The sequence below is a fragment of the Tetrao urogallus genome, assembly GCF_951394365.1.
Source record: "Tetrao urogallus genome assembly, chromosome: 27".
NCBI lineage: Eukaryota > Metazoa > Chordata > Aves > Galliformes > Phasianidae > Tetrao > Tetrao urogallus.
In genome coordinates, this window is record NC_136840.1 from 1,458,219 (window position 1) to 1,469,202 (window position 10,984).

A 10,984-nucleotide genomic window follows, 5' to 3' on the forward strand; every position below is an offset into this window, starting at 1 on the left:
CCCCACAAGGGTTCCCCATCCATCCCCATTGGGTTCCCATCACTTTTGGGGTTCCCCGCCACTATAAGGGTTCCCCATCCATCCCATTGGGTTTCCTACAACTATTGGGGTTCCCCAACCCCTGTAAGGGTTCCCCATCCATCCCCATTGCGTTTCCTATTACTGCCGGGCTTCCCACCCCACAAGGGTTCCCCATCCATCTCCATTGGGTTTCCAAACACTTTGGGGGTTCCCAGTTCCTATAAAGGCTCTCATCCATCCCCATCGGGGTTCCCATCACTGTGGAAGTTCCCCATCCATCCCCATTGGGTTTCCCATCACTACTGGGGTTCCCCATCCCCATAAGGGTTCTCCATTCATTCTCCAGTGGGTTTCCAAACACTTTGGGGTTCCCCAATCCCTTTAAGGGCTCCCCATCCATCCCCATTGGGTTTCCAAACACTTTGGGGGTTCCCAGTTCCTATAAAGGCTCTCCATCCATCCCCACTGGGGTTCCCATCACTATTGGGGTTCCCCATCCCCATAAGGTTCTCCATTCATTCTCCATTGGGTTTCCAAACACTTCGGGGTTCCCCAATCCCTTTAAGGGCTCCCCATCCATCCCCATTGGGTTCCCATCACTTTTGGGGTTCCCCATCCATCCCCATTGGGTTTCCTATAACTATTGGGGTTCCCCAACCCCTGTAAGGGTTCCCCATCCATCCCCATTGGGTTTCCCATCACTACTGGGGTTCCCCATCCCCATAAGGGTTCTCCATTCATTCTCCAGTGGGTTTACAAACACTTTGGGGTTCCCAGTTCCTATAAAGGCTCTCCATCCATCCCATTGGGGTTCCTGTTACTGCCGGGGTTCCCCACCCCACAAGGGTTCCCCATCCATCCCCATTGGGTTTCCTATTACTGCTAGGATTCCTCATCTCCATAAGGGTTCCCCATCCATCCCCATTGAGTTTCCCATCACTTTTGGGGTTCCCCATCCCCAAAAGGGTCCTCTATCCCCATTGGGCTCCCCATCCATCCCCATTGGGTTTCCTATCACTACTGAGGTTCCCCGCTCCTATAAGGGTTCCCCATCCATCCCCATTGGGTTTCCCATCACTACTGGGGTTCCCCATCCCCATAAGGGTTCTCCATTCATTCTCCATTGGGTTTCCAAACACTATTGGGGCTCCCCATCTCTACAGGGCTCCCATCCTTCACCCATTGGGTTTCCAAACACTTTGGGGTTCCCCAATCCCTTTAAGGGCTCCCCATCCATCCCCATTGGGTTTCCTATTACTGCCGGGCTTCCCCACCCCACAAGGGTTCCCCATCCATCCCCATTGGTTTCCAAACACTTTGGGGGTTCCCAGTTCCTATAAAGGCTCTCCATCCATCCCCATTGGGGTTCCCATCACTACTGGGGTTCCCCATCCCCATAAGGTTCTCCATTCATTCTCCATTGGGTTTCCAAACACTTCGGGGTTCCCCAATCCCTTTAAGGGCTCCCCATCCATCCCCATTGGGTTCCCATCACTTTTGGGGTTCCCCGCCTCTATAAGGGTTCCCCATCCATCCCCATTGGGTTTCCTACAACTATTGGGGTTCCCCAACCCCTGTAAGGGTTCCCCATCCATCCCCATTGGGTTTCCCATCACTACTGGGGTTCCCCATCCCCATAAGGGTTCTCCATTCATTCTCCAGTGGGTTTACAAACACTTTGGGGGTTCCCAGTTCCTATAAAGGCTCTCCATCCATCCCCATTGGGGTTCCTGTTACTGCCGGGGTTCCCCACCCCACAAGGGTTCCCCATCCATCCCCATTGGGTTTCCTATCACTACTGAGGTTCCCCGCTCCTATAAGGGTTCCCCATCCATCCCCATTGGGTTTCCCATCACTACTGGGGTTCCCCATCCCCATAAGGGTTCTCCATTCATTCTCCATTGGGTTTCCAAACACTATTGGGGCTCCCCATCTCTACAGGGCTCCCATCCTTCACCCATTGGGTTTCCAAACACTTTGGGGTTCCCCAACCCCTTTAAGGGCTCCCCATCCATCCCCATTGGGTTTCCTATTACTGCCGGGCTTCCCCACCCCACAAGGGCTCCCCATCCATCCCCATTGGGTTTCCAAACACTTTGGGGGTTCCCAGTTCCTATAAAGGCTCTCCATCCATCCCCATTGGGGTTCCCATCACTGTGGAAGTTCCCCATCCATCCCCATTGGGTTTCCCATCACTACTGGGGTTCCCCATCCCCATAAGGGTTCTCCATTCATTCTCCATTGGGTTTCCAAACACTATTGGGGCTCCCCATCTCTACAGGGCTCCCATCCTTCACCCATTGGGTTTCCAAACACTTTGGGGTTCCCCAATCCCTTTAAGGGCTCCCCATCCATCCCCATTGGGTTTCCAAACACTTTGGGGGTTCCCAGTTCCTATAAAGGCTCTCCATCCATCCCCATTGGGGTTCCCATCACTACTGGGGTTCCCCATCCCCATAAGGTTCTCCATTCATTCTCCATTGGGTTTCCAAACACTTTGGGGTTCCCCAATCCCTTTAAGGGCTCCCCATCCATCCCCATTGGGTTCCCATCACTTTTGGGGTTCCCCGCCTCTATAAGGGTTCCCCATCCATCCCCATTGGGTTTCCTATAACTATTGGGGTTCCCCAACCCCTGTAAGGGCTCCCCATCCATCCCCATTGGGTTTCCCATCACTACTGGGGTTCCCCATCCCCATAAGGGTTCTCCATTCATTCTCCAGTGGGTTTACAAACACTTTGGGGGTTCCCAGTTCCTATAAAGGCTCTCCATCCATCCCCATTGGGGTTCCTGTTACTGCCGGGGTTCCCCACCCCACAAGGGTTCCCCATCCATCCCCATTGGGTTTCCTATTACTGCTAGGATTCCTCATCTCCATAAAGGTTCCCCATCCATCCCCATTGAGTTTCCCATCACTTTTGGGGTTCCCCATCCCCAAAAGGGTCCTCTATCCCCATTGGGCTCCCCATCCATCCCCATTGGGTTTCCTATCACTACTGGGGTTCCCCGCTCCTATAAGGGTTCCCCATCCATCCCCATTGGGTTTCCCATCACTACTGGGGTTCCCCATCCCCATAAGGGTTCTCCATTCATTCTCCAGTGGGTTTCCTACCACTATGGGGGTTCCCCATCTCTACAGGGCTCCCATCCTTCACCCATTGGGTTTCCAAACACTTTGGGGTTCCCCAACCCCTTTAAGGGCTCCCCATCCATCCCCATTGGGTTTCCAAACACTTTGGGGGTTCCCAGTTCCTATAAAGGCTCTCCATCCATCCCCACTGGGGTTCCCATCACTACTGGGGTTCCCCATCCCCATAAGGTTCTCCATTCATTCTCCATTGGGTTTCCAAACACTTTGGGGTTCCCCAATCCCTTTAAGGGCTCCCCATCCATCCCCATTGGGTTCCCATCACTTTTGGGGTTCCCCGCCTCTATAAGGGTTCCCCATCCATCCCCATTGGGTTTCCTATAACTATTGGGGTTCCCCAACCCCTGTAAGGGCTCCCCATCCATCCCCATTGGGTTTCCCATCACTACTGGGGTTCCCCATCCCCATAAGGGTTCTCCATTCATTCTCCAGTGGGTTTACAAACACTTTGGGGGTTCCCAGTTCCTATAAAGGCTCTCCATCCATCCCCATTGGGGTTCCTGTTACTGCCGGGGTTCCCCACCCCACAAGGGTTCCCCATCCATCCCCATTGGGTTTCCTATTACTGCTAGGATTCCTCATCTCCATAAGGGTTCCCCATCCATCCCCATTGAGTTTCCCATCACTTTTGGGGTTCCCCATCCCCAAAAGGGTCCTCTATCCCCATTGGGCTCCCCATCCATCCCCATTGGGTTTCCTATCACTACTGAGGTTCCCCGCTCCTATAAGGGTTCCCCATCCATCCCCATTGGGTTTCCCATCACTACTGGGGTTCCCCATCCCCATAAGGGTTCTCCATTCATTCTCCATTGGGTTTCCAAACACTATTGGGGCTCCCCATCTCTACAGGGCTCCCATCCTTCACCCATTGGGTTTCCAAACACTTTGGGGTTCCCCAATCCCTTTAAGGGCTCCCCATCCATCCCCATTGGGTTTCCAAACACTTCGGGGGTTCCCAGTTCCTATAAAGGCTCTCCATCCATCCCCATTGGGGTTCCCATCACTACTGGGGTTCCCCATCCCCATAAGGTTCTCCATTCATTCTCCATTGGGTTTCCAAACACTTTGGGGTTCCCAATCCCTTTAAGGGCTCCCCATCCATCCCCATTGGGTTCCCATCACTTTTGGGGTTCCCCGCCTCTATAAGGGTTCCCCATCCATCCCCATTGGGTTTCCTATAACTATTGGGGTTCCCCAACCCCTGTAAGGGCTCCCCATCCATCCCCATTGGGTTTCCCATCACTACTGGGGTTCCCCATCCCCATAAGGGTTCTCCATTCATTCTCCAGTGGGTTTACAAACACTTTGGGGGTTCCCAGTTCCTATAAAGGCTCTCCATCCATCCCCATTGGGGTTCCTGTTACTGCCGGGGTTCCCCACCCCACAAGGGTTCCCCATCCATCCCCATTGGGTTTCCTATTACTGCTAGGATTCCTCATCTCCATAAAGGTTCCCCATCCATCCCCATTGAGTTTCCCATCACTTTTGGGGTTCCCCATCCCCAAAAGGGTCCTCTATCCCCATTGGGCTCCCCATCCATCCCCATTGGGTTTCCTATCACTACTGGGGTTCCCCGCTCCTATAAGGGTTCCCCATCCATCCCCATTGGGTTTCCCATCACTACTGGGGTTCCCCATCCCCATAAGGGTTCTCCATTCATTCTCCAGTGGGTTTCCTACCACTATGGGGGTTCCCCATCTCTACAGGGCTCCCATCCTTCACCCATTGGGTTTCCAAACACTTTGGGGTTCCCCAACCCCTTTAAGGGCTCCCCATCCATCCCCATTGGGTTTCCAAACACTTTGGGGGTTCCCAGTTCCTATAAAGGCTCTCCATCCATCCCCACTGGGGTTCCCATCACTATTGGGGTTCCCCATCCCCATAAGGGTTCTCCATTCATTCTCCATTGGGTTTCCAAACACTTCGGGGTTCCCCAATCCCTTTAAGGGTTCCCCATCCATCCCCATTGGGGTTCCCATCACTTTTGGGGTTCCCCGCCTCTATAAGGGTTCCCCATCCATCCCCATTGGGTTTCCTACAACTATTGGGGTTCCCCAAACCCTGTAAGGGTTCCCCATCCATCCCCATTGGGTTTCCCATCACTACTGGGGTTCCCCATCCCCATAAGGGTTCTCCATTCATTCTCCAGTGGGTTTACAAACACTTTGGGGGTTCCCAGTTCCTATAAAGGCTCTCCATCCATCCCCATTGGGGTTCCCATCACTGTGGAAGTTTCCCATCCATCCCCATTGGGTTTCCCATCGCTTTTGGGGTTCCCCATCCCCATAAGGGTTCTCCATCCCCATTGGGCTTCCCATCCATCCCCATTGGGTTTCCTATCACTACTGGGGTTCCCCATCCACATCAGGGTTCTCCATCCCCATTGGGTTTCCCATCACTTTTGGGGTTCCCCATCTCTATAGGGCTCCCATCCATCCCCATTGGGTTTCCAAACACTTTGGGGTTCCCCAACCCCTGTAAGGGTTCCCCACCCCAGTTTCCCATCACTGTGGGGTTCCCCTCCATCCCCGCTGGGTTTCCCATCATCACTGGGCTTCCCCCGTCCGTCCCCTTTGGGTTTCCACACACTGGGGTTCCCCAGCCCTATATGGCTCTCCATCCATCCCCACCACTGCAGTTCCCCACCCACCCCCATCAGGTTTCCAAACGCTGCGGCGTTTCCCTACAAGGTTCTCCATCCCTATTTGGTTTCCTATCGCTGTCGGAACTCCCCACCCCTGCAGGGTTCTCCATCCCACCGCCTGACCCCACAGAACGAGACCCAGGCAGCGGGGTGACGTGGGGCTGTTTATTGGGGACCCCGGGGTGCCCCCTTACTTCAGCAGCTCGTGCCACTTGACGTAGAGCACCATGGCCAGGTTCTTCAGCTGGGAGCGGTAGAACTGCCCCATGTCCTCACGCAGCCACGACCCAAAGTACTGCTCCAGCTGGGTGCACAGCTTCTCTAGATGCCCCTGCGGGGACAAAGGGAGGGGGTAAAGGGTTGTGGGGTCCCCCCAGCGTCCCCCTGGCGTTGGCACCCACCTTCTGTTCGTTGCGTGGCCGCTCCGTGCCCACCACGACGTCGGCGAGGTAGAGGAGGCTGCGGCTCAGGTAGCAGGTCTGTGGGGACGAGGGGGTGACCGACGGGGTGGTGGCACCTCTGGGGGCGTCCCCAAGGGAATGTGGCAGCACCCACCTCCTGCTCCACGTCCGTTGCTTCGGGCTCAGTGGGGAGCTGCAGGCTGTCCGGCCAGGATTGCGCCAGGAGCTGCTCCAGCGCTGGCAGCTGTGGGAACGTGGGGTCAGAGGACGAGCAGGGACAGCACGGGGGGCACCCGGGGGGCTGCACCCACCTCTTCCTGCGCCCTAAGGGACAGCACGGTGCACGGCGCCTTCCCCAGCAGCTGGGCCATGGCGCAAAGGCTCAGGCGCCTGCGGAGCTCCCTGCGGAGGAGAAGAGAGAGTTGGGCTGCAAAGCGCGTCACCGCCAGCCCGGCGTCACCAGCAGCACTGCGGTGCCCTCCGGGCGCCCGTGGCACCGCGCCACCAGCAGCCGCTCCGTGCCGCTTTGCTGCCACCGAGCCGCGCCAGCTCCCGTCCCCGCGGGGCAGGGCAGCAGGGCAGCAGGGCAGCAGGGCAGCAGGGCAGCAGGGCAGCGCCGCGGCGCCCAGGAGGCGTCGTACCTCTGCCTGGCGGTGATGTCCGGCAGCAGCCGCGCGACGGCGAGCAGGTTGTGGTGGTGCCGGGAGAGCCGGCAGAGCGACAGGCAGAGCGCGGGCAGCTGCGGGGACAGAGAGGGGTGGCGCCGGGGTGGCACCGGGGCGGCACGGAGCACCGGGCGCCCGCGGTTCGGCTCGCACCTGCTCCTTCCAGGCCGCGATGCCCTCCAGCAGGCAGTGCAGGAGGTGCCACACGTCGGGCAGAGGTTGGCAGCGCAGCTCGCGGTCGAGGCTGAGGAAGCAGAGCAGGGTCACCAGCTCCCGGCGGGCGCGGTCGGGGTAGCGGCACGGGCAGGCGAGCACGCACACCGTCAGCAGCTGCGGGGAGCAACGTGTCACCAAGGTGTCACCAAGGTGTCAGCAGGAACGCTCTGCCGCCCCCAGCAGGGCAGGGACAGGATGGTGCCCCCCCCCAACAGCCGGCTCGATTCGCAGGACAGCTCTCCCACCTTGCAGACGTCCCCCAGCTGCGTCACCAGGGCCAGCGTGTTGACGGCACCCGGGTTTCCCTGCTCCAGGGAGCATTTCGGATCCAGCCTGGCAGGACAGAAGGCTCTGTCACAGCACATCGTGTGCCGTCCATCAGCTCACAAACCCATCCGCAGTTCCACCTATTTTACAACACGCTCCGCTGCTGCAGACACGGCGCGGCTGAGAGTGGCGTTGGCATCGCTCACGTTCCAGCTGGAGCTCAACGTCTTTAAGTCACAATCGTGATTGCCAACGTTTAAGGTCACAACCTACCTGGAAGCTTGCAGGAAAGATGTCAGCATTGCTTAGAAATTACACTGCTCTGAACAGCAGGCTGACAGCAGGTCCCAGAAAGCGGGTAAGAATGGGAGTGAATTAAGTAAGCACAAAGCATCGCACCTCACCTATGAAAGCACCTTTAGGAACACGCTAATTGAAGCTCATCTGATCGAGTTCACTTCCTAAGCGTCAGCACTGGGCGAGACTAATAACGCTAACGCTGCTAATTGTTCCACCTAATGACCCCGCAGGTCCTCGAGGGCTCACCTCGTGTCCATGGGGCACAGCTCGGGGGGCAGCAGCCGCCGGCAGCGCAGGGCCTGCAGGTCAGCGCCCATGTAGGCAAAGACCTGGCCAACGTCCTGCAGCGTGGGGCACCAGGGCTCATCTGTGGGCACGGGGACAGAGGTGACAACGGTGCCAGCGGGCAGCAGCCGTGTCTGAGGGCTGTGTAGGGACCCTGTGGCCGCCCTGCACCCACCATCGCTTCTCATCCACATCTCCCACAGCGTCCGGAACGCGTTGCTCCTGTCCGGCCTCGTGCTCGTCAGCTGCCAAAGGAAACAAGGGGTGACTGAGAGACGGCACAGCGCGGACGGGGAGCTTCGTGCCACGGCGCCTCACCTGGAAAAGCCAGCGTAGGATGGGTGGCGGGCAGGCAGATGTGGTTTGGTAGAGCAGCTGCAGGTAGCCGTCACGCACAAAAGCCAGCTTGGCGGCAGGCGAGGCGCTGTGGAAGGAGACGGAGGGTCAGCGGGGCCCTGCGGCGTCCCCTTGTCCCTGTCCCTGCTTCTCACTCGAGGAAATTCTGCTCCAGGACGCTGCGAGGCTGCAGCCCACGGGTGTCCAGGGTGGGCGGTGGGAGCGGGCAGGCGTGGAAGATGGGCTCCCCGGGGTGCGTGGCGGGGAAGGCGAGCAGCTTCATGTTGAAGCGGGACAGGAAGGCCCTGCAGCGGGGGGAAAGAGCCACCAAGGTGACGTGGAGGGCAGAGGGGGGACAGCAGGCGCAGTGCCCAGCCGCTGCCGTGGTACCTCTGCTCCTCCAGGAGCTGCGTGTCCTCGTCTGATGACTCCTGGATGCTGTCCACGCTGGCCTGCGTCAGGCTGGCCTGCACGGCGTTGGCCACGCGCTGCTCCCTGGCACAGCAGTGATGAGGTTGGGCTGAGGGCGCTGGGCAGCCCCCAGCTTCTTCTCGGGGTGCTAGGGATGCCAGGCTCACCTTTTCTCCAGCAGCAGCGCATCCAGGCTGTTGGCAAGCGGGTCTGGCTGCGGGCATGCAACCTGGGAACCAAGCAAGACCTTGGCACTCAGAGCTGGGCTGAGCGTCCCCAGGCACCTGCAGCGTCCCCAAGCACAGCTGAGAGCCTGGCGCTGACCTCACTGTGCTCAGCAGGGCTCGAGGGCCCGCTGCACGCCAGCAGCTCCTTCAGAGGGATCAGCTCCTCCTCGCTGTCGCTGGAGGATGTTGTTGCCACGTCCTCTGCTCGCTGCGGCACCGTCCTGCTCTCAGTGATGCTGCTGGGCCGCGCTGCGCTGCGTGGGGAGCGCGTGGCTGAGCCCTGCTGGGCCGAACGCCGTGGACCGGCACGAGGCCGTCGTGCCCTGCTTGGCCCCTGGCGGGTGCTGCGGAGCTGCATGGGGCACTGGGAGGCTGTGGGGAGAGCGCCGGGGTCAGTGTGGGGTTCTGTGGGGCACCAAATACAATGCAGGAGTCGGTGCGGGGCAGCGAGGACGACAGAGAGGTCAGTGGAGGCCCTGGGGATGACGCAGCGTCATCGTAGGGCTCTGTAGAGCACGTGGGACAACGTGGGGGTCGGTGCAGGGCACCAGGGATGACATGGGGGTCAGAAATGGGCTCTGTGGAGCATTGAGGACAAAGCAGGAGTCTGCATGGGGCACCACGGATGACACAGGGGTCAGTGCGAGGCACCAGAGACAAGGTGGAGGTCAGCAGAGGACTTCAGAGAGAACATAGGAGTAACTGTGGGACTCTATGAAGCATTGTAGGCAACTGGAGGTCAGTGTGGGGCGCCAGGGATGGCACAGGGGTCAGTGCGGAGCTTTATAGGGCACTGGGGATGACATGGGGATCGGCAGGGTGTGCTATGGGGCACTGGGGATGCAATGGGGCTCAATGGGGTGGCTTTATGGGGCACTGGGGATAACATAGGGATCAGTGGGGGTCTCTATGGAGTACTGGGGATAATGTAGGCATCAATGGGGGGCTCTATGGGGCTCCAGAGATGCAATGGGGATCAGCAGGGGGGTCTGTAGGGCACTGGGAAGACAGCAGGGCTCAGTGGGAAGTTCTATGGGACACTGGGGACAATGTAGGGATCAGTGGGGGGCTCTATAGGGCTCTGGGGAGACAACAGGGCTCAGTGGGGGGCCCTATGTGGCACTGGGGACAATGTGGGGATCAATGGGGGGCTCTATGTGGCTCTGGGGAGACAATGGGGCTCAGTGAGGGGCTCTGTGGGGCTCTGGGGAGATAATGGGGCCCAGTGAGGGGCTCTGTGGGGCTTTGGGGAGATAATGGGGACCAGTGAGGGGCTCTATGGGGCTTTGGGGAGATAATGGGGACCAGTGGGGGGCTCTATGGGGCTCTGGGGAGACAACAGGGCACAGTGGGTGGCTTTATGGGGCACTGGGGATAACGTAGGGATCAATGGAGGGCTCTATGGGGCAGTGGGGACAACATAGGGATCAGTGGAGGGCTCTATGGGGTTCTGAGGATAACGTAGGGATCAGTGGGGGGCTCTATGGGGCACTGGGGCTCAGTAGGGGGCTCTATGGGGCACTGGGATTGCAAATGGAGGGCTCTGTGGGGCACTGGGATTGCAATGGAGGGCTCTGTGGGGCGCTGGGATTGCAATGGGAATTGGTGGGGGTCTATGTGGGGACAAGATGGGGGTCACTGCTGGGCACCGGGGACAACAGCGCTGCCCACCCCAGGACAGGCCTCACCTGGCTCGGCGCTGTGGGGATGCGGTGGGGGCGGGGAGGCCGGGGGATGCGGATCCACCGGGCCGAGGGGCGGCGGGAGGAAGGGGCGGCCCACCCGCAGGTGCTTACTGACACGGAGCTGCTGGTAGGAACAAAGGCTGTACTGGAAGGAAGAGCTAAAGAGCCCCGAGCGGGGCACGCGAGCCGAGGACAGCGGGATCTGGTACCAGCGCAGCAGCCCCAACCGCTGTCCCCGCCTCGCCGAAGCTCCCCGCAACATGGCGGCGTCCCTCAGCAGGCGGGGCTGCGAGAAAAAGGCGGGCTTTGCTTGTAGGAGCGGCGAAGGGCGGCGGGCGGGACCCGGGGCTTCTGCCGCCGGCGGGATTGGCCGTTTAA

General features: G+C 59.1%; 1 protein-coding gene across 1 annotated transcript; it reads right to left on the reverse strand.

Moving 5' to 3' along the window:
* Positions 1-6,003: 6,003 nt before the first annotated feature.
* Positions 6,004-10,868, reverse strand: FAM178B (family with sequence similarity 178 member B; the record flags this gene model as incomplete). The annotated part of the gene is made up of 15 exons (XM_079547507.1): positions 6,004-6,144; positions 6,215-6,292; positions 6,369-6,458; positions 6,526-6,616; positions 6,856-6,953; positions 7,033-7,209; positions 7,341-7,428; positions 7,909-8,029; positions 8,123-8,192; positions 8,266-8,371; positions 8,439-8,588; positions 8,674-8,778; positions 8,862-8,923; positions 9,019-9,285; positions 10,593-10,868. 15 exons carry the CDS (start codon positions 10,866-10,868, stop codon positions 6,004-6,006), a joined length of 1,920 nt encoding a protein of 639 aa, XP_079403633.1.
* Between the last annotated feature and the right edge of the window lie 116 nt (positions 10,869-10,984).